Source organism: Lycium barbarum, chromosome 8 (assembly GCF_019175385.1).
Source record: "Lycium barbarum isolate Lr01 chromosome 8, ASM1917538v2, whole genome shotgun sequence".
Lineage (NCBI taxonomy): Eukaryota > Viridiplantae > Streptophyta > Magnoliopsida > Solanales > Solanaceae > Lycium > Lycium barbarum.
The window spans coordinates 75475628-75494842 of record NC_083344.1 but is presented as its reverse complement, the minus strand read 5'-3'; the positions used below and the strand labels follow the sequence as shown (position 1 = coordinate 75494842).

The 19215-nt window shown below is 37.0% G+C and overlaps 1 protein-coding gene across 5 annotated transcripts; it reads left to right on the top strand.

The window, feature by feature from the left end:
* Positions 1-963: 963 nt before the first annotated feature.
* LOC132606203 (uncharacterized) lies at positions 964-18959 on the top strand. 5 transcript variants are annotated; one of them, XM_060319596.1, is made up of 4 exons: positions 1523-1795; positions 8823-9034; positions 9401-9578; positions 13277-13847. In XM_060319596.1, the coding sequence occupies exons 1-4, from the start codon at positions 1759-1761 to the stop codon at positions 13489-13491; spliced, it is 642 nt and encodes a 213-aa protein (XP_060175579.1). In that variant the 5' UTR covers positions 1523-1758; the 3' UTR covers positions 13492-13847. The 5 variants fall into 5 exon arrangements, with proteins under 5 accessions (XP_060175578.1, XP_060175579.1, XP_060175581.1 ...); XM_060319598.1 differs by lacking the exon at positions 13277-13847 and adding an exon at positions 14139-14848 and having other exon boundaries at positions 1530-1795; XM_060319599.1 differs by lacking the exon at positions 13277-13847 and adding an exon at positions 18466-18959 and having other exon boundaries at positions 1536-1795.
* Positions 18960-19215: the final 256 nt, after the last annotated feature.

The window sequence follows — 19215 nt, the reverse complement described above, 5'->3', positions numbered from 1 at the left end:
TTCTTGGCTGGTGGTTTTATGTAGACAAATAATCTAATTTGCTAAAAGAATGGATTATTAATTGAAATGCATGGATGGTTATCTCATGCAGTTATGAAGTGTAATATTTTTTAAAATGAATATTTCCGGATAATCATTTATGCCACATGAACATTCCCATTAATTTCCCTTATATAGTTACTAGGTTTAAAGTGAAATTAAGGGTAATCACTTTTGCCACATGAACATTCCCATTAATTTCGTTTATATAGTTACTGGGTTTCAAGTGATATTAAGGGTAATTAAAACGACCACCGCAACACTGTCAAGAATATTGGCTATTTAATGGTGGCTCGATGGGCCGTTTGGATGAGCGTTGTTACGGTGGTGGTTTTAATGGAGGTTTTGCGTTGTTTCAATAGAGGAAAGGACGGTGGAGATTAATGATGGCCCACCGGCAGGGACGGATGTTGTTACAGTCACCATTGTAAGTCGGGCGAATTAGGTGGATCGAATTTTGTGGTGGGATATAATTAGTTTAGGTTAAATTTAAAACTAACCAATTAAAACGTGTCACATAATAAATAAAAAAATTAATTATTTTTTCGAAAAAGGGCTTAAAATGCCCCTGAACTATGAGATTTGATACAATATTGCCTTCCGTCCATCTATTGGGCCAAAAATGCTCCTACCGTTAAAAATAAGGGCAATTTAACCCTAATAGGTTGACGGCAAGGGCATTTTAGAGCGTAAAGGTAAACGGAGGGCATTTTTGTACCAAATCCCATAGTTCGGGGGCATTTTAGGCTCTTTTTCGTATTTTTAATTATGTGGCATAGATAAAAAGAACTTAATAGAAATTTGGTTTAACAAAAATGTTTATTTGATGTTATATGCAAACATATCATTAATTATGCAACATATATTATTAAACTAGTTCCTAGACCAACTCATTCTTTCAAACAAGCAAAACTAATTGCTTGGTTTTTCCTTGGGCTGGAAAGCTAAAGCTGAACACTGATGAAAATGTCAAGACACAATCTAGAAATATCACTATTGGTATCTAGGAAAATAGTAATTTGGATATTCAGGTAAAATGAAACGTACTTCAATCCTCACGACAAAATTTAGGAGCATAAAACAAGGGCTAAAGGTAGTTAAACTAATAGACTATCAAGAATTAGAAGTGGATGAGGACATACAACATTATCCTCTTCGAGCTATTATTGAAGATTATAGATATTTATTGAATGTCACCAAAGTCATATTAAACACATCTGGAGAGAGGCGAATCATGTGCTGATTTTGTGGCAAATGAAGGGAACATGCATAATGAAGATCTGATAATCAAAAAAATTTGCTCAAAGGATATGAAGTTTCTGCTGGTGGCAGACTTCAGGGACACTGCGTTTAAGAGAATGTAAATTTATTTAGTTTTTTCCTTTGTACCAATAAGAAAATAAAGGACCATTTACGGAATTGTTCTTTATTTTCAAAACTCAAACTCCAAAACCTCAATTTAAAGGGCAAAAATCCAACCATTTTATAACTCAAATCAGACGAAGGGGTTCTCTGCAAATACACGTGGCAAAATCTGAGTGGACATCCATGGTCAATAATAGCGGTATTAAACCATGTAGAAGTCGGTGATGAAGTTAAAACCTATAAAAGTAAACTTATCTCTGCTTTATTTTCTAAAATTAAACTTTGCGACCACATAATTCCGATACTTTGTGAATCTATTGACTGCCTATTCAATTTCTCTCCTCAACAATCTCAATGATGGCTGAGAACCCTAATTGCACTGTTTATGTTGGTATGTCTTTTTTAATTTACTTTCCTTATCTGTGCTCTATTGTTTCATGAATGTTTTCTTCATACATCAGATCTGATGTTGCACCTTTGTTTTATTTGATTTCTGAATTTAATTTCCCTTTTAATAATCGAAGAAGCAATATTTTTGGTGATATTAGCCTTAAAGTTTGTCTGTTGTGGTTATGCTTACCCATTTTTAGAGATAGTAGCCCTAATTGCAATTTTTGCTTTTTCGGGGTTGTAAACTTTGGCTATTCGGCTAAGTTTTGGTTATACCTTTGACACTTTTTTTTTCTTAGTTTTGGTAATTGAAGGGTGTAGACACATGAATTTTGTGGAATTAAAATCCATATAAAATTCGGATAAATTCCTAAATTGAAGAAATATCAAGCCCAAGCCAAGATCAAATTATTTGTCCAAGACATGGATTTAAAGCAAAGTTCAATTTCACCGGGCTAGTCCATTGAGTTGGTCTGCACATGATGAGCCCACTCTATTAACCCAAGGTTCATGCCACATATCAAGTGACGTGGCATGCCAACTCAAGTCAAGGACCAATAAAATCGCGCCACGTGCATAAGTGACACAGCATGTTAAGTCAATAGAAGAACCAATCAAATGTCGCCAAGTATTCAAATGACATGGTTCAACCAATCATATACAAACCCTAGCTCTCCGCTGCAACTATAAATAGGGGTCTTCACAAAGCCAAGAAAGGAAGAAAAATACATAGGGAAGCTCTCAGCCGCAAGTCTTCCGCATACTAAGAAGTCTTCGCTCCAAGTGGTGAGCCGCAAGTTTCCATACCTCTACGTTTGTGATTAAAGCTCGGCTCCGCAATCGTAGTGAAGTCTCAACAACAAGTAATTCGTCCATTCAAGAACAAGCAAAGCCCTTGATTGACGGCCGTATCGTGAGGAGAAGAATCAGAGGATTACATTTTTTTATTTAAGATTTCATAAAGATTGTAACCCCCGCACAAATTCTTGAAATCAAATATTATTCTTTGTCGCTATTTTTCTTGTCTTGATTATTATTTTCAAGAACGAAAGATTAGTCGTTACAAATTTGGCACGCCCAGTGGGACAATCTTTACCTGTCATCTCTTCTCTCCAACAGTCGAAGTTCAAAAATACTAAGATGACTTCTAAGAAGGTCAACTCGAAATCCGCATCCACAAAAATTATCCGATCCAAATTCTCCGTTGCTGTGGAAAACATCCTAGACGTTACTAAGGGGAGCATCAGACCCGTCAACCAAGCCAAATTGCTAGGAGAACGAGCTCCGCAAGCACAGTCTGAATCTGCTGTCGTCTTTGGTTCTTCTTCAAAAGGCGTGAGATCTCCCGCAAACACCACACAAAAAGGGGAGGATGTCGCCAAAATGGCAGAGAGGGTTCTTTCCCAACTTAGTTTATCTAAGTCCAAGAAATCCTTCATGCAAGCCGATGATGATGTCTTAAGCACTGGATCTACTCCGCATAACATGTTCGCATCATATGTTAGCGAAAATCCATGTTCTTCTCCGTCACCTACGATGGTGGCACATGCAATGATGACTAATGCTTCAACCATAGAAGAACAACTTGAAAATTTGACGAAAGCAGTTGAAGGCCTATCAAGGTATGTTAAAGATCAAGATGCTAAAATCACCAAGTTAACAAATAAATTGGAGAGCATGGCCGAAGGAGAGTCTACCCAAGCACCTGTGAAGCTTCATGAAACACAAGAGGAAGAAGAGTCCTCCGCAAAACAAGCAACAACGATCAGGAAGGTCCAAGTCCCCGCCGAAGGTCTGATTCCCGCTGGCCAGTTGAAGGACTTCATCATGGAGGCTATCAAGGATAAATTTAAGCCCGCACCCAAATCTTCTCTTACATATGCAAAGCCTTATACGCGAAGGATTGATAAGTTGAAGATGCCTGCTAGCTATCAACCTCCTAAGTTGCAGCAATTCGACGGCAAGGGGAATCCAAAACAACATATAGCACACTTTGTTGAAACTTGCAACAATGCTGGAACATATGGTGATTACCTCGTCAAACAATTCGTTCGATCCCTTAAAGGGGATGCATTCGATTGGTACATTGACCTTGAACCTAATTCCATTAATAGGTGGGAGCAACTAGAGCAAGAATTCTTTAACCGCTTCTACAGCACGAGGCGTGTTGTAAGCATGATAGAGCTTACAAATTCTTGCCAAAGAGATGGTGAGCAAGTTGTTGACTTCATCAATCGGTGTAGGAGCATGCGCCTTAATTGCAAAGATCGTCTTAGTGAAGCTTCTGGGATCGAAATTTGTATCCAAGGTATGCATTGGGGTCTTCGTTACATATTGCAAGGAATAAAGCCCAAGACATATGAAGAGTTGGCAACCCGTGCACATGATATGGAATTAAGCATTGATACAAATGGAGATCAATGGTTTTCTGTCCGTGAGCCTCACAAAGATGAAGATATAAAAGACTTCCATAGTGGGGGCAAGTTTGAATCCAAAGATGAAATAGAAGAGTCCATGTATGTTACAATGCTCCTCAACGCAACAGCCTAAACTGCAAGTCGAAACGCTCCTTGACGCATGAGCTTAAACTGCAAGTTGAAATGCTCCTTGACACACGAGTCTAAACTGTAGGTCACGAGCTCTTCCAATTTGGGCTAAATTCTCAAGTCGTAAAGCTCATCAAAATTCGAGCCAAATCTATAAGTTGCAATGCTCCTTTTCGCACGAGCTTAAACTGCACGTTTCAACACTCCATGATGCACGAGTATAAACGGCATACCAAAAAAAAAAAACTCAAGTAAAATAATCTTTCTGAACTACGTAATGACTTGATCCTCTTCACCGAGGTACATAGGCAATTTAGAATTTCCTTCTAAGTGTAGTCATATGAGTGAAAAAAAAAACTCATCCCTTCAACGCGGAGCCAAAGCAAAGTTGCTTGCACGAAGTTTCTATTTTTTTTCACACGCTTGGAGGATCTAAAGAGAATTTTCTACAACTTTGGAGGATGGAGTGATTTTCCATGACGATCTTCTTACATCAACTTTTTCATAGTAGATGGATCTTTGTGCATCAATGGGTCTACTCACTATGCCTGGGGGCATATCTACTTAGTTCATGTACTTGCTTGTCATAGTTGTCAAAAAAAATAAAATAAAAAAAATAGGTATTTCAAGTGTCTCTCTCGCCAAGCAAAAGAGGGATATGCACCATCGAATTTCATGCCAAGGTTGGAAAGGGACTAGTCCAAGTGTTAATCTCACTAAGCCGCAAGGACAAGATGCACCATGTAATTGTCCCACGAACATCGCAAGGAAATTCGAAGCTCCAAGTTGTTTCCGCGAAAAATACTTAAAGTTCGGACACACCAAGTGGTTCTTCACCGATCACGTGGATGTCTTCTTGGTCTAATATCGAGACCATTTGTGCTCCTTCATACACTTGCAAAAAAAAAAAAATGGAATCCAAATCGACGATGCATAATGCTTCAGTACGGGATGATAAACATTGTGTCATTGTACTTCTCCACCAAATTTTGAAGGATGAACCACTCCATGCCGCGAGAAGGACACTAGCTCTTTGCATTTCTTCACTAAGTCAAAAGAAGATTTTGTCAACGCCAAAGGTTAAAGGACGAGTCATTCTCACAGGCCTTCAAAAAGTTGTGAGAAGATGACGTCACATGTGATTCTTCCGACAAGTCGTAGGGATGAGAGTCTCCATGAGCTTTCTCCGAAGATTGGATAATGTTACTCCAAGTATTCTCTATCAACGCCGCAACGAAGGAGGAAACACCATATTATTCTTCGCTGAAGTAAACAAAACCACCAAAGAGGGATGCACTAAGTCGCCTCTCATCAAAGCTGGATAGAGTAATGAAATAAGTCCAACCAAAGTCGGACGGACAACACTCCAAGTAGTTCCTTGCCAATCAACGATGACGAACTATGAAGGTCCTTCCAGCGTCGTGGGGATTTTGTTTGATCTTTGTGGCTTTAAGAGAAGGTTGTGACATTGTGTGCATCTTCTCAGTCTGAAATAGAGACCATCTGCATCCTCGTGCAAACCTACAAAGAAGAAAGAAAACAAAAACAAAAAAATAGCGTCCATGAATGTTGTCCGAAGTCGAAGTGTCAGATTGTGTCACCAACTTTGAAATCTTATTCCCTCCAATCTGGAAGGAGTTTCACTGTGATTTTTGGATATGTCGTAGCCTTTGATGTTTTCTTTCCACAGAATCAAGCCGCTCGTCATTTGGACACTTCAATCTCAAGATATGATGTTTTCTGTGAGACTGCACAGTGCTTAAAAAAAAAAACGCAGATCCATATCTCAACTTGCAGAATTCATTCCCGTCAATCCGGAAGGAGTTTCGCTTTGATTTTTGGATTTGTCGTGTCCTTTGATGTCTTCTTTCTACATAATCAAGCCACTCATCATTTGAGCACTCCAATATCAAGATATAGTGTTTTCCGTGAGACTGCACAGTGCTGGAAAAAAAATACAGATTTGTAGCTCAACTTGGAAAATTAATTCCCGTCAATCCGGTAGGAGTTTCTGTTTGATTTTTTTTATATGTCGTACCCTTTGAAGTCTACTTTCTACAGAATTAAGACTCATCAGTTGGACTTTCCAATCTCAAGATATGGAATTTTCCGTGACAGTTCGCAAAACTGTGAGATCAGAATTCCAAGCGTGTAGCCAACTTCAAAAATTGATTGCGGCCTATCCAGGAGGAGTTTTGCCGTGAATTTTTGGTATGTTGTCGATTTGTGAATCTAGTTTCACAAGAATCATGCTGCTTATCATTCAGATTCTCCTACATCAAGGGACGGATATCGTTGTCGATGTCACGATGCTTCAACAGAAAAATATGGATGTCGGTGCCAATTCACGACGCTCTAGCCAGGCTTATGATTATCGGTGCTTATTGCACGAAGCTTCTTGGTTCTAGACAGATCAATGCCCACGATGCTAACTGCACGAAATTTTCTCGGTTCTATACGGATCGACGCGCGTGGTGCTTATTGCATGATTTTTTTTTCCGGTTTTATATGGATCGATGAGAACTGCACGAAGCTTCTATTTCGCATGATGGACATAGGGAGAAGCTAGTACAACCGCCCAGTTCAGCATGGCAGATATTGGCGCCAAAGCATGAAGCTTTGATTTGCGGCTAAATTCGGTCCTGAACATCAATCTCCATTGTTTGCGAATTTGAAACTTCTTGTGTTGGTGCAATCTTTCAATCTTGATTCTGGAAGAAAAGCCGGACCATTTCTTTGAACACTGCCAACATATATGGAAGAACGACACAATCAAATGGCATATTGAAACAAGTAGTTAAAAAGTTAAAACCTGCGAAAGGAAAACAAAGAGCAAGGATTGTTAGTTCTTTTAAAAAAAAACAAAAAGAAGGACAAGAAGTAAACAACTGTTGGACGTCCTTATATAGACATGCAAAGTCATTACCCTTCACAATCAAAAGTGTAGGCGGCTGTGAACTAGGGTTTGTCTTTTTGTTTGAATTGAGAATTGCTATACCGAAAATACCACGCCTTGGTTTAAGACTCTTGGCTTTGGTCAAGTGTTTTTCTATAATACTTCAAGCCTCGATTCACTTTCAACACATCTACACCCCGGCAAGTCTTGAAGTAGGGGGCATTTGTAGAAACATGAATTTTGTGGAATTAAAATCCATATAAAATTCGGATAAATTCCTAAATTGAAGAAATATCAAGCCTAAGCCAAGACAAATTATTTGTCCAAGACATGGATTTAAAGCAAAGTTCAATTTCACCGGGCTAGTCCATTGAGTTGGTCTGCACATGATGAGCCCACTCTATTAGCCCAAGGTTCATGCCACATATCAAGTGACGTGGCATGCCAACTCAAGTCAAGGACCAATAGAATCGCGCCACGTGCATAAGTGACACAGCATGTTAAGTCAATAGAAGAACCAATCAAATGTCGCCAAGTATTCAAATGACATGGTTCAACCAATCATATACAAACCCTAGCTCTCCGCTGCAACTATAAATAGGGGTCTTCACAAAGCCGCGAAAGGAAGAAATATACATAGGGAAACTCTCAGCCGCAAGTCTTCCGCATACTAAGAAGTCTTCGCTCCAAGTGGTGAGCCGCAAGTTTTCATACCTCTACGTTTGTGATTAAAGCTCGGCTCCGCAATCGTAGTGAAGTCTCAACAACAAGTAATTCGTCCATTCAAGAACAAGCAAAGCCCTTAATTGACGGCCGTATCGTGAGGAGAAGAATCAGAGGATTACATCTTTTTATTTAAGATTTCATAAAGATTGTAACCCCCGCACAAATTCTTGAAATCAAATATTATTCTTTGTCGCTATTTTTCTTGTCTTGATTATTATTTTCAAGAACGAAAGATCAGTCGTTACAAAGGGTTATTGTATATCCTTTTTGGGGATTTGTTTTTTCTCCTCCATGAATCCTAGGATTTCAGATTGATTGACTATGTGTTTTTTCTCTAATGGCATATAAAGTATAAACATTTATTTTCAATGAACTTCGACTTGAAAAGCTGAGTTCCAAAACTTCAAAAACGAAGAAACAAGAGAAGCTACTTGTTGCTAAACTTCCACAAAAAAGAAAGATTTTGCTAGAACTGTGTTTTCCCTTTCTAAACGGAGTTTTTGCAAAAGCTGAAACAAACACCATCTTACCTTTTTTTCCGTTATGCTGTTAGAATATAGTTACAATTGTACAGTCTCACCCTTTGGTGAGACTGGGAAAGTCTCCTAGATTAATTAGTAATGAGAACATTGGTATGAATTGCATATAAATTTGGTGAATCCGCCTTTGTTGAGGTGTCTGAGATGGAAAGTCGAGGCTGCTTGCTTTTCCTGTTGCTTGTTTGAATTATCTCTGCAAGAGTGTGCTCAACATATAGTGCTTTTCTGATTGGTGGGATATGCAGTTTGTTTTGTGCTGTGAATGAGTTTTCTGATGTACCACCTTCTAAGATGGTTTGAATTTCTTTTTATTTTTGGCAGGGAATTTGGATGAGAGAGTAAGCGATCGTGTATTATATGACATTCTAATTCAAGCAGGTCGTGTTGTTGACTTGTACATTCCTCGTGACAAGGAAACTGATAAGCCTAAAGGTTTTGCCTTTGCTAAATATGAGACGGAAGAGATAGCAGGCTATGCTGTGAAGCTTTTCTCTGGTTTAGTGACACTCTACAATAGAACATTAAAATTTGCAGTAAGTCCTTGTTACCCGTCCCTTAAGCTGACTAAAATTGTCGGATTTGTTGATGGTCATTTAGTGAATTTATGTGTTCAAGTATTATTAGCTTCTGTAGTGCTTGCAAACCTAAGGTATGGGTTTACCTCCTCTATGTTCTCCAACAGAACCAGCGTCTGTGTTGATATTGGATAGTCTTGGCATTCTGTAGCAATCCTCGGTGTGTTGATTTTGGCTTATGAATTGAGAGACACGCCAGACGTATATTCTTTCAGTTAACAGTGCGACTGGCAGTTGGAACTTATGGTTTTGAGGAGGCAAAGTCTACAGAAGCATTTTTGATTTGTTTATAATGTGTATTGATGGATTAATTTTTCTAAACAGATTTCTGGGCAAGACAAGCCCTCTAATAACTCGCCAATGGCAATACCGCCGACCTTAAATATTCCCTCTAGACCAAGGCCTCATCCTGTACCTTATAATGATAAGGAAATTTCACCAAATTCTGTGAGGCTGTCAACTTCATGCCGGTTTTCAGAGCAACAAACTAGTCACACACAAGGTGATGCATGCTTCTTTAGTGAAGTCATTATCCCATGCTCTTAGTCCCTTTTTCTTTACTTTTTTATTATCTGTTTCTTTGAGTTTTGACTTACATGTTCATATTTGTTTTTTGCTCTATTCAGTTCCAGTTCCACCTGGTGTTTCAGTAAACCAATCTAATGGGTATAGATCGCCTTACAATGGATATAGATCACATTATGATGGCAACAATTATGATTACAGTCGAAGAGTACTTGGGGCAGCTTTGGATAGTATAACACCCTCTAGGTTGGGCCGATATGATACCCGTAACCCCACCAGTTATTACCCGTAACCCCACCAGTTATTCTACTTACTGATAATTAATTAGCTTTGCGTATTGAGAAAGCTCTGAACTGTCTTTTGCTAAGTTATGTAGGTGTATTTGTACTTTGTGGAGTTTGTGCTAGGTGCTTTAGATTTAGTTTTGTGTCTCTTTGTTGTTCATTGTTGTGGTAGTTTGTCTCTGGTGATGCTTCCTATGTCTGTACTCTTGAAATATATGTTATTGTTCTTTGATCCATCTGTATAATATTATTCTGGTAGCCAGAACGCATCTTTGTATTGGTTTGTCTGAAAAGTGCAAAGGTTTATATTTTGCTTCTGCTAGCTTTACTCTTTCCTTCTTTGCTTTACCTGCTCAGGAACAACCACTCCAGGCCCTACCCCCTCCTCTTTCCCCTCAATGATCTGTAGAGATCTAAGTTACTCGGAATCGGGTGCGGGTGTCCGATACGGGTGCGGATCTAGATGTCGGATTCTTCATGATCTAAATTTTAAGATTCGGGGATACGGATCCAGTTATGGATACGGGTGCGAGGATTCGGCTAAAAAAATTTAAATATCTAAAAATAGAGTTATAAAACCTAAATTATGGAATATTATGTGGAAAACTTGAGGAAAAACTATTGATCAAGAGGAGAATCCCTAAAGGAGATAAAAGGAAACAGAGTGACATAGAAATTTTTATATACAAGGTATTCCATTTTCTTCAATTTCACCTTAGCTTTAGTTTTGATTAAAGAAATCATTGAATCTGTCCAGAATTTCTACGTCAATTTTGGTCAAAGTATCCAAAATCGGTTGACCAGATCGGGAACGAATCCCACACCCACACCCATGTCGTGTTGACACGGATGCGGCACTGGAAGTGAAGAGTCCAAGTAACATAGGTAGAGATGGACAATAAATTTAGATTTTGCTTACTTGTGATATGTGCATTGCTTTTTAAGTCTTGGAGATAAGGTTGCTTTCTGTTGGTGTGTGATATGGTATATTGCTAAGTTTCTCGGATTCTTCACTTTTCGTGCCGTACCCGTGTCGACACAGCATGGGTGTGGGTTTAGAATTCATACCGGATATGGTCAACATATTTTGGGTACTTTGACCAAAATCGATTGAGAAATTTGGGATAAATACAATGATTTCTATAATCTAAACAAAAGCTTAGGTGAAATTGAAGAAAATGGAGTAACCTTGTATGTCGGTTCTTTTCCTTATATCTTCTTCCAGGATTTTCCTCTTGATCAATATTTTCTCCTCGGAATACCTTTTAAGTTTTCCACATAATGTCTCATAATTTAGACATGTTAAGCTAAAAGAGTAACAACATTAAAGAATGAAAACAATAGAAATAGATAGACAAGAGATGAGAGCTTTCTTATTCTTCCAAGTATATTCAAGTGTAAGTAAAACTACCATATCCTTATTTATACTACTACATAGAGGGTAGTCATAAGGTGGCCTTAAACATGGCAATAACTATGAAGGTTATGGGGGAGGATCATGGTATAATGTTTAATATTTACATCATGGAGAAAAGTAGCAGGGGTTAATTCTTTAGGTGTTGGACATCCACCATAATATTGTAATATTTCATGACACACCCCCTTGGATGTATATAGATAATGTGCCTCGTTAAAACTTTACTAGGAAGAAACTCTGTGGGAAAAATCCTAGTTAAGAAAAAAGAGTACACATATCTTGTAATACACATTATTTGCTGCCTCGTTAAATACCTTGTCAGGAAAACCAAATGGGACAGAACAAAAAAAAAACGTGCAACACGTATTTGGCTGAACCTTAGCCCAAAAGTTCGAGACGTTTAATATAGACATGTGGATCATTGACAAAATGACATAGGCCTCAAAGCTAGCTCATGATATGAGAATTACTCAACACTTTAACTGTGACAACCTATTACCTCAACGAATGCACGACTTCCTAACAGGGCGTATGAATCCTCTTTATTCATTTGCCTTGTTAGGTCCTATCTTAATAATAAAATTTAGATTATTTCTAATCTAGTTGACCGTCTATCACAATTTACTTCCTTTTACCAAGTATGAGACTGGCTAACGGAAGCTCATATAGGGGGAGGGGTATGTTGTTGGTAGGTGTATAGATTTGTACTAGACTTGGGTAGTAAAAGATGTTGTACGAAAGAATGTGAACATTCCACTCAAACCTAAGGTAATAGATGGGGTATGTCAGTGTATTTTATAAACTCCTTTGGATTTCCCATTTATACAAAATGTGGGACACCTAACCAATCAAAAAGAATAAATATAACTCAGCCCTTCTAGATGTGTAAATTAATTTGGGGTTCACAGGTGGACCTTAATGTGGACTTATGAGAGAGAGAGTGTGCTTGCTATAGGTTGACTCTTTAACATGTGAAAGAATCTCATAGTCCAAAACAATGTAAATACTTAAAGATGCTCCAATTTTTGTGATGGATTTTCTTTTTTAGTCTATCCCAAAAAGAATGATACCTTTTTATATTTACAAAAACAATTAGCGTCAAACTTCCCATTTTACCTTGAGATGATTTATACACACATATTCATAGCTTGTGTTAGACCACAAGTTTTCAAAAGTCTTTTTTTTCTCTCTTAAACTCTGTGACCACTCCCATTATAAGCGCATCACATAAATTGAGAGGGCGGGAGTACAATTTATGAAGCACTCTAATACGTTTCAAATCCCATTTTATGCTGTTTTGTCCAGCTGTGAAACAACTATGTAACTATAAACACAACAGTCTGTTGGAATGAATCTGGTTTGAAAACCACACTGTTAGATACCAGTGGTACCATGAGTTGCATCAGTGTGATCCTCTAATATATTGGTTCAGAATTATTGGTTTGGCAATATGTTTATTCCTGTATTTTGAATATTTGGTGTTCCCTTCTGGCAGCTCATTAACATTTTTAATGTGGCGAGTGCTATTGATGTGAATTGGTAAGTATGCTTGCATAGAAAATCTTTGGGATGAAACTATTAGATGGGGGACATTGCTTACCTTTATTAGCATATACTTGGTAGCTGATTATATAGTGAGTGAGGAGAATGCGATCGACCAGTCAGCTCTATTTATTTATTTGGAACTATTATTAGTCTGTGTTTTCCGTCCATTTGGAACTATCATATGAGTATGATTGGTAAGTGTGGTTGCAGGGAAAACCTTTGGGATGTAACTATTAGATGGGGGACATTGCTTACCTTTATTATTAGCATATACTTGGTAGCTGATTATATAGTGAGTGAGGACCTGTCAGCTCTATGTATTTATTTACTTGAAACTATCATTAGTCTGCGTTTTCCGTCCATTTGGAACTATCATATGAGTATGATTGGTTGATCTGTTTGAATGTGCTCTTACTACTTTCTTGACAGGAACTAGAAGGCAGCCCAATTTTTTTCCTTTCTTTTCCCTCATTTCTCTTAGGGGAAGAATGGGGGCTGGGCTAAGTGAGAATGGGGAGTGTTCTTTTTCAAAAGCCAAAGTTTGTGCAGTCCACGATTTAGACTTGTTCCAGTTTAGCAAATTTGTTTATTTATCTGAATATGGGCTTATCCGTGCAACTTTTTTGCAACTGAAGTCATTTTGAAAGGATGGATATGTTGGATCAATATTCTTCTTCCTTTATTTTTGTTGTTTGTTTGTATCTGTATGAAAGGCATCCCATATGTTTTAACTATAGATAGCCAAGTATTATGGTTACACCAGTGAAGAATTGTTAAAAAATTTTTAATTGATTATAATGCAAAAAGCAGATGTAGTCTTCTAGTTAGTGTTTCTTATTACCTTGATTCAAGTGTTCCAACTGCTCATACTTCGAAGAAGTTTTGGTATCCTTGCTGCAGTACAATTATTCAATAATTATTGAGATGATATTTGAGTACACGGTGAAGATGAGATAACTGTTTTTCTCATTATTCATGTTCTGTCTTTTGAGGGATGAAATGTTCACATTCTACATTATTGTTAAGATTGATTTTTCTGTTTTCCCTCTTTAAGAAGCATTAGAATCCCTTATTTCACTTGCTCTGTAGTGTTGTCATACAAGATAAGCACGCCGCCCGCCTGCTGGCCGGGCGAATCGAAGTTATCTTCCGGTCGCTAGCCGGAAAAAGAAAAAAAAAAAGACTTATTCTATCTGTTAAAAACCAGCTTTTCATGAGTCATGATTTATAGTTTCCCTCTTCCAGTTCCCCTCTTATCAGAAGTATCCAACTTCTTCTTAGCTACTTTCAGGCATGCATGTTTGTTCCATCGATAAGAAGCTTCGTGATCCTCTGTTAGTGTATGGAGCAGCTGCAGTTACTTCTCTGAGTAGGTCCTGACAAGGACCGATTTATTCACTTACAATATTATGTCAGAAGGTTGTGAAGCTAATTCGTTGTTCGCAGCATTTCTTATATTCCACCCACAAATATGCTAGTGTTTGGCTGCTTTGGATTCATCACCTCTTTATCTGTTTTATCCATCATTTTCTGAGGCAGGTTTGAAGTTGTGTTGAATGTTTTATAGTATCGAGTAGGCATTATTTCTGTAGTGGTGTCCCTTAAGATATCCCGAGTGTACCAAGAATCCCCATTTTATGTTCTCTTGCCATGTCAAGCTTGAGGATGAAGTATCGAATTAGTGATCACATTTGCTCAGGTTTCTTCCTTTTCCCATCTTTGTTCGTTTTGGTTCTCTGTCCTTCGTTTGTTCTTCCTCCTCCTTCCTGATAGGGCCATGGCTCATTCTACTTCATCTCCATTGTCTCTTTCTTACCTTGGGGGTTATACTTTTTGCCTCCCTTTGTTTGCCGTCTCATGGATCCCCCCTTTTTAGAAGGATTATCTACAGTGCTATTCGTTTTTATCTGTATCTGACAAAAAGCTGACAAGTTAATCTGTATGAGCTCCGGTCTAACCTTTCTTCCTTCATGATTTCTATGAACTTTTGAGTTTGGCCTACTTGTGAGTGTTCCCCCACCCTCCCCCGCAAAAGAAAGAATGAAGGAAACCCGATCTACTAAATGGATTTAAATTTCCTTTCTAAAAGATGATTTAAAGAAAGGAAACGGGAAAAAACATTAATAGCAGTTACGGATCTTCAGTTTTTGAATGTCAGCTCTAGTTTGTAGAGCCATTAACTAACAGGCAAATATAACGGAACATTGCACCTTTGGAAGTGCAAGTTCTTGAATATTATTACCTGCATTTCACTTTATGTGAAAGTTATCTTTTTAGTCTCCTTAAAATATCTGGAAAACTGATCGTTAGATCTATGTATGTGAAAGTTCCTATTCATTTCCATTCTCCATTAGTGACTAACTTCCTGGGATCCTTTTGACATAAAAGTTTACTTTTTTGATGAGAGAGTATATGAATGTAACAGTTTTCTCACTTAGCACATATTTAGGATGTGTTTGGTATGGAGGAAAACTTTTACTGAAAAATGTTTCTATGTTTGGTGGTTAACTTTTGCAAAATGTTTTTTCGAGGAAAATAAATTTCTTAAAAATAAGGAAAATGACTTCCCTAGTTGAAGTAGAGAAAACAAGTTTCAAAAGCTAAGTGGTATTCTACATTGATTATGTTCTCGTCACCCTTCAACGCCCCATTTTCACCTGCATCTTTTGTAACCTCCGTCTACACCTCCCGACCCCTACTCCCAACCTGCCTTCCTTTGTATTTATTTAGATTATATACAAATGTTTTTAAGATAATAGTTTTAACTTATGCATCAAACACATAATAATAAGTAAAAAAATTCAATTATTTTTTTGGAATTCTTTTTTTTCAAGAAATTATTTTTATTTGTACCGAACACAACTTTAATGAAGTTTTCTTCGACTTTATACTCTGGTGGATCAAAACACCATCCCATAAAGTGTGATGGAGGAAACTGTCTGGCCTCAAACTTTCTGAGCTTGTTTCAATTTATGATGGCGATATGGTGCTTTTGCATCCACTTTTAAAGGCCAAAATTTGTTTCCAGATATTTAGTTGTGCAATTTTTCCCTAATCTTTTATGATCAGATGTCAAAAATTATTTTGTCAAATTTCAATATTGGCTGCGTCAAAATAAAGCTTTTCCTGATACAAACTTCGAAAAGAGTAGCGCATGTCTATGCAGCAGTAATTGCTAAAAGGTTTGTGTTTCAGATAGTTTTGTTCCCTAAACGTTGATGAATACTGTACCGCCCTTTCGCGATGTTGACGTCATCACATTGGGTCAACGAAATGTAATACTAACGGATCCTTTATCAGTCGTCATTTATTGACTGACAAATAACTACACGATTTATATAATAGAAAATTTGATATTTAAAAACTGTATTGAGGATTACTAAAAAGGTGGAAACAAAATCAGCTTTAGTTTGATCATTATGAGCGGCTCCAAACTCTATAGAAAGTGAATTATGTAATTTCCAACTGTGGTGAATGGAATGCCATACGTAAATCAGTCCCTTGGCATGATTATCAAAGACGAAAATAATACCTTAGTTGTATAGTTAGGGCATCGACCTTATTAAGCATTTTCCTGGTTAGCTTTTTAATCCTTTTGTTGAAGGATACATCTCACATAAATTACCAAAGATTCTCAAAACTTGTTTTCAAAAGTAATCCTCTATTGCACACAGTTATTCCCAGCATCTACTTTATCTTATTTTTATTTTTTCAGACTCTACGTTTTGAAACCTTTATTCCCTTTGTCCCAATTCACATGATAATTTTTGCTTTTCGAGAGTTAATTTAACTAAATTGGATTAGATTAACTCAATACTTTGACATTAAAGTTTATATATTTAAAACTACATGAAAAGTATTATAAGTTGCAACTTTTCTTATATCAATTTGGTGAAAAAATACATTTTAAATATTAGTCAAAGTTTGTGAAGTTTGAATCTCGGCAAGCGAAGAGTGCTATATAAATTGGGATAGAGGGAATATTTTCAATGGTTCGTAACTTAATTCATAATGTGTGGTAATTAGTGAAGTAGGAAAAAAAATCACAAAGCCATTTAATACCTCAAAAACTTCAGATTTTATTCAAGAATACTGGACCGAAAATAAGTGAAAATTAACTGCAAAGAAATAAATTAAGGGGTAAGGGTTCTGTCCTAACAATGGATAGATTAATTCCTTTTAGTGGTAGTTCGCAACCAATATCTTGTCATTGACTTTTCTGAACCGTGTGATTTTGGTTACTCTCGCCGTCCAATTTGTTTTGACACTTTTCGCTTTTTGAGAGTCAAATGAGTTGTTCTTTGATCGTCATTTTTTCATGTCTTTTAAATATTTTAATTTATTAATTTTATCTAACTTATAGTACTTTTTACAAAGTTTTTAAATATTTAAATTTTATTTCAAAAATTTTAGAGATTTTATGTTTAAACACACGGTCAAAATTAAGAAGTTTGAATTGCGAAAAATGAAAAGTGTTAAACAAATTGGGACGAAGGGAGTATTTTTTTCCGAACATCTTTAAAGATTCACTAGACAAAGGCTTGATCAATCATTTTGTCCCAATCTCTCAAAGTATTTGTTGCCTATTCACGCAGCCACGACAGTTATAAAATTTTGGGAGAACAACACAAAATATTCGTAAAATATAAAATATTTACCTGCCCAAGTCCCTTACTAACCTAATTACGCTTGTACTCAGGCCGAAAATATTTACCTGAGTACCCTTTTGCCCAAAAATCCTTCCTCCATGATATCAACTTAGTATGTTATATACCATGATGGTATAATGGAGAACTAAGAGAATGTCTCATTGAAGGACTGAAACAGTCTTATAGTCCTCCATGATACTATCTCAGTATATGGTATATATCATGATAGTATCAAGACTGAGGAGTGTCCCATTGAAGGTTTGAAGTGGTCCTCCATGATACCATCTCACTCATATAAGATGATGATATCATAGATGTGTTTTTTTTTTTAAATAAAAGAAAATGTACTTCTTGAATAAATGAACGTGATCCTCGATGATACCATGCACATACATTTTTCGAACAAAGAAGATGACTATAGGATCGAATTCGCTCTTCAAGAAACTGCTCGTCCCATACCTTCTGCCTGTCTCATATGTGTGGAACCTAGTCTTTTTCGGTTTCGATCTCTCCCTCGAATACATAGGGTAGGTAGGGATGAGTGAGAAATGGTTCACTTTTGCCAATTAACTTTTTCCGTTCTTCGATTAACCTTACTCATAAAGGTCTTACGGTCGGAAGAACTATCTAACTAAAGAAAAATAGTGTTCTTTCTAAGAGTAGGTCAGTATAATATATATACCATATAGGTTTCATAGAAGACTGATGAGTGTTTTTAAGAAATGAAAGAAGTCCTCTGTGATACCATCATGGTATATCAGAGACAGAGTAATACCATGTTAGTATCATAATTTTGGGGGCATTTCAGATAAATAGTTTTGAGGGAATTAAAGTAATGAGGATATGAACGGGTAATTATTTTATTTTCGGGAACATCGACGTTCTTTCCCCGAATTTTTCTAAAATGGGCTGAATAATTATTTACTTTACTGTTTGATCGTAAAGTATTACTAACCTTGATGTTTGCAGGTACTAATTCTTCCTTTTGATGCCGAGTTTATAGTTGATTTTGATGAAACCGTTGTGACATGAGACAACGCTTGTCCTTTAGCCACGTGGTAGACAAAGAAACAACCTTGATATTGTGATCCAAATATTTGCTCGTGTTTTGCTGAGGGGATGAGCAGGCAGCAGGTCAACTTAACATTTTTGGGGCATTTTGGTCATTTCGGTTAATTTTTGTGCAGTGTCTGCTTGAACTGTTGGCTTCACGGTCATCAGTTTTCATCAATGCCAAGCTTGTCCCGCATATGGGCCCAGAAGGATATTTTCGTAAATATGTTATAATAGAGCAATATCATTGGCCCAAAAACTGCTTTACTGTGGCTGTTGTATAAATGTTTTGGTACATTGACCAATTTAGCCCTTTGCTCATGTCATCAACAATCAATTCCTCCGCCAACAGTTGTACTTCATGTGGGCTGTGTCTCCCATTTCATTATTTAGCTCTGCACTTCTACTAATTAGGCTGCTGTTTTCCTGATTAACATATTAGCTTTCTTTTACATCTAACGAAATAGAAATTGAGTTTCTTGCCTTTTTGCTTTTGGAACTCCTTTGTTAGGATAAGCAAACATATTAGCTTTCTTTTACATCTAACGAAATAGAAATTGAGTTTCTTGCCTTTTTGCTTTTGGAACTCCTTTGTTAGGATAAGCAAATGATTAAAAAAAAGAGAGTACTAAACAGACTCAAAAGATTGTTAAAGCTGTAGACCAA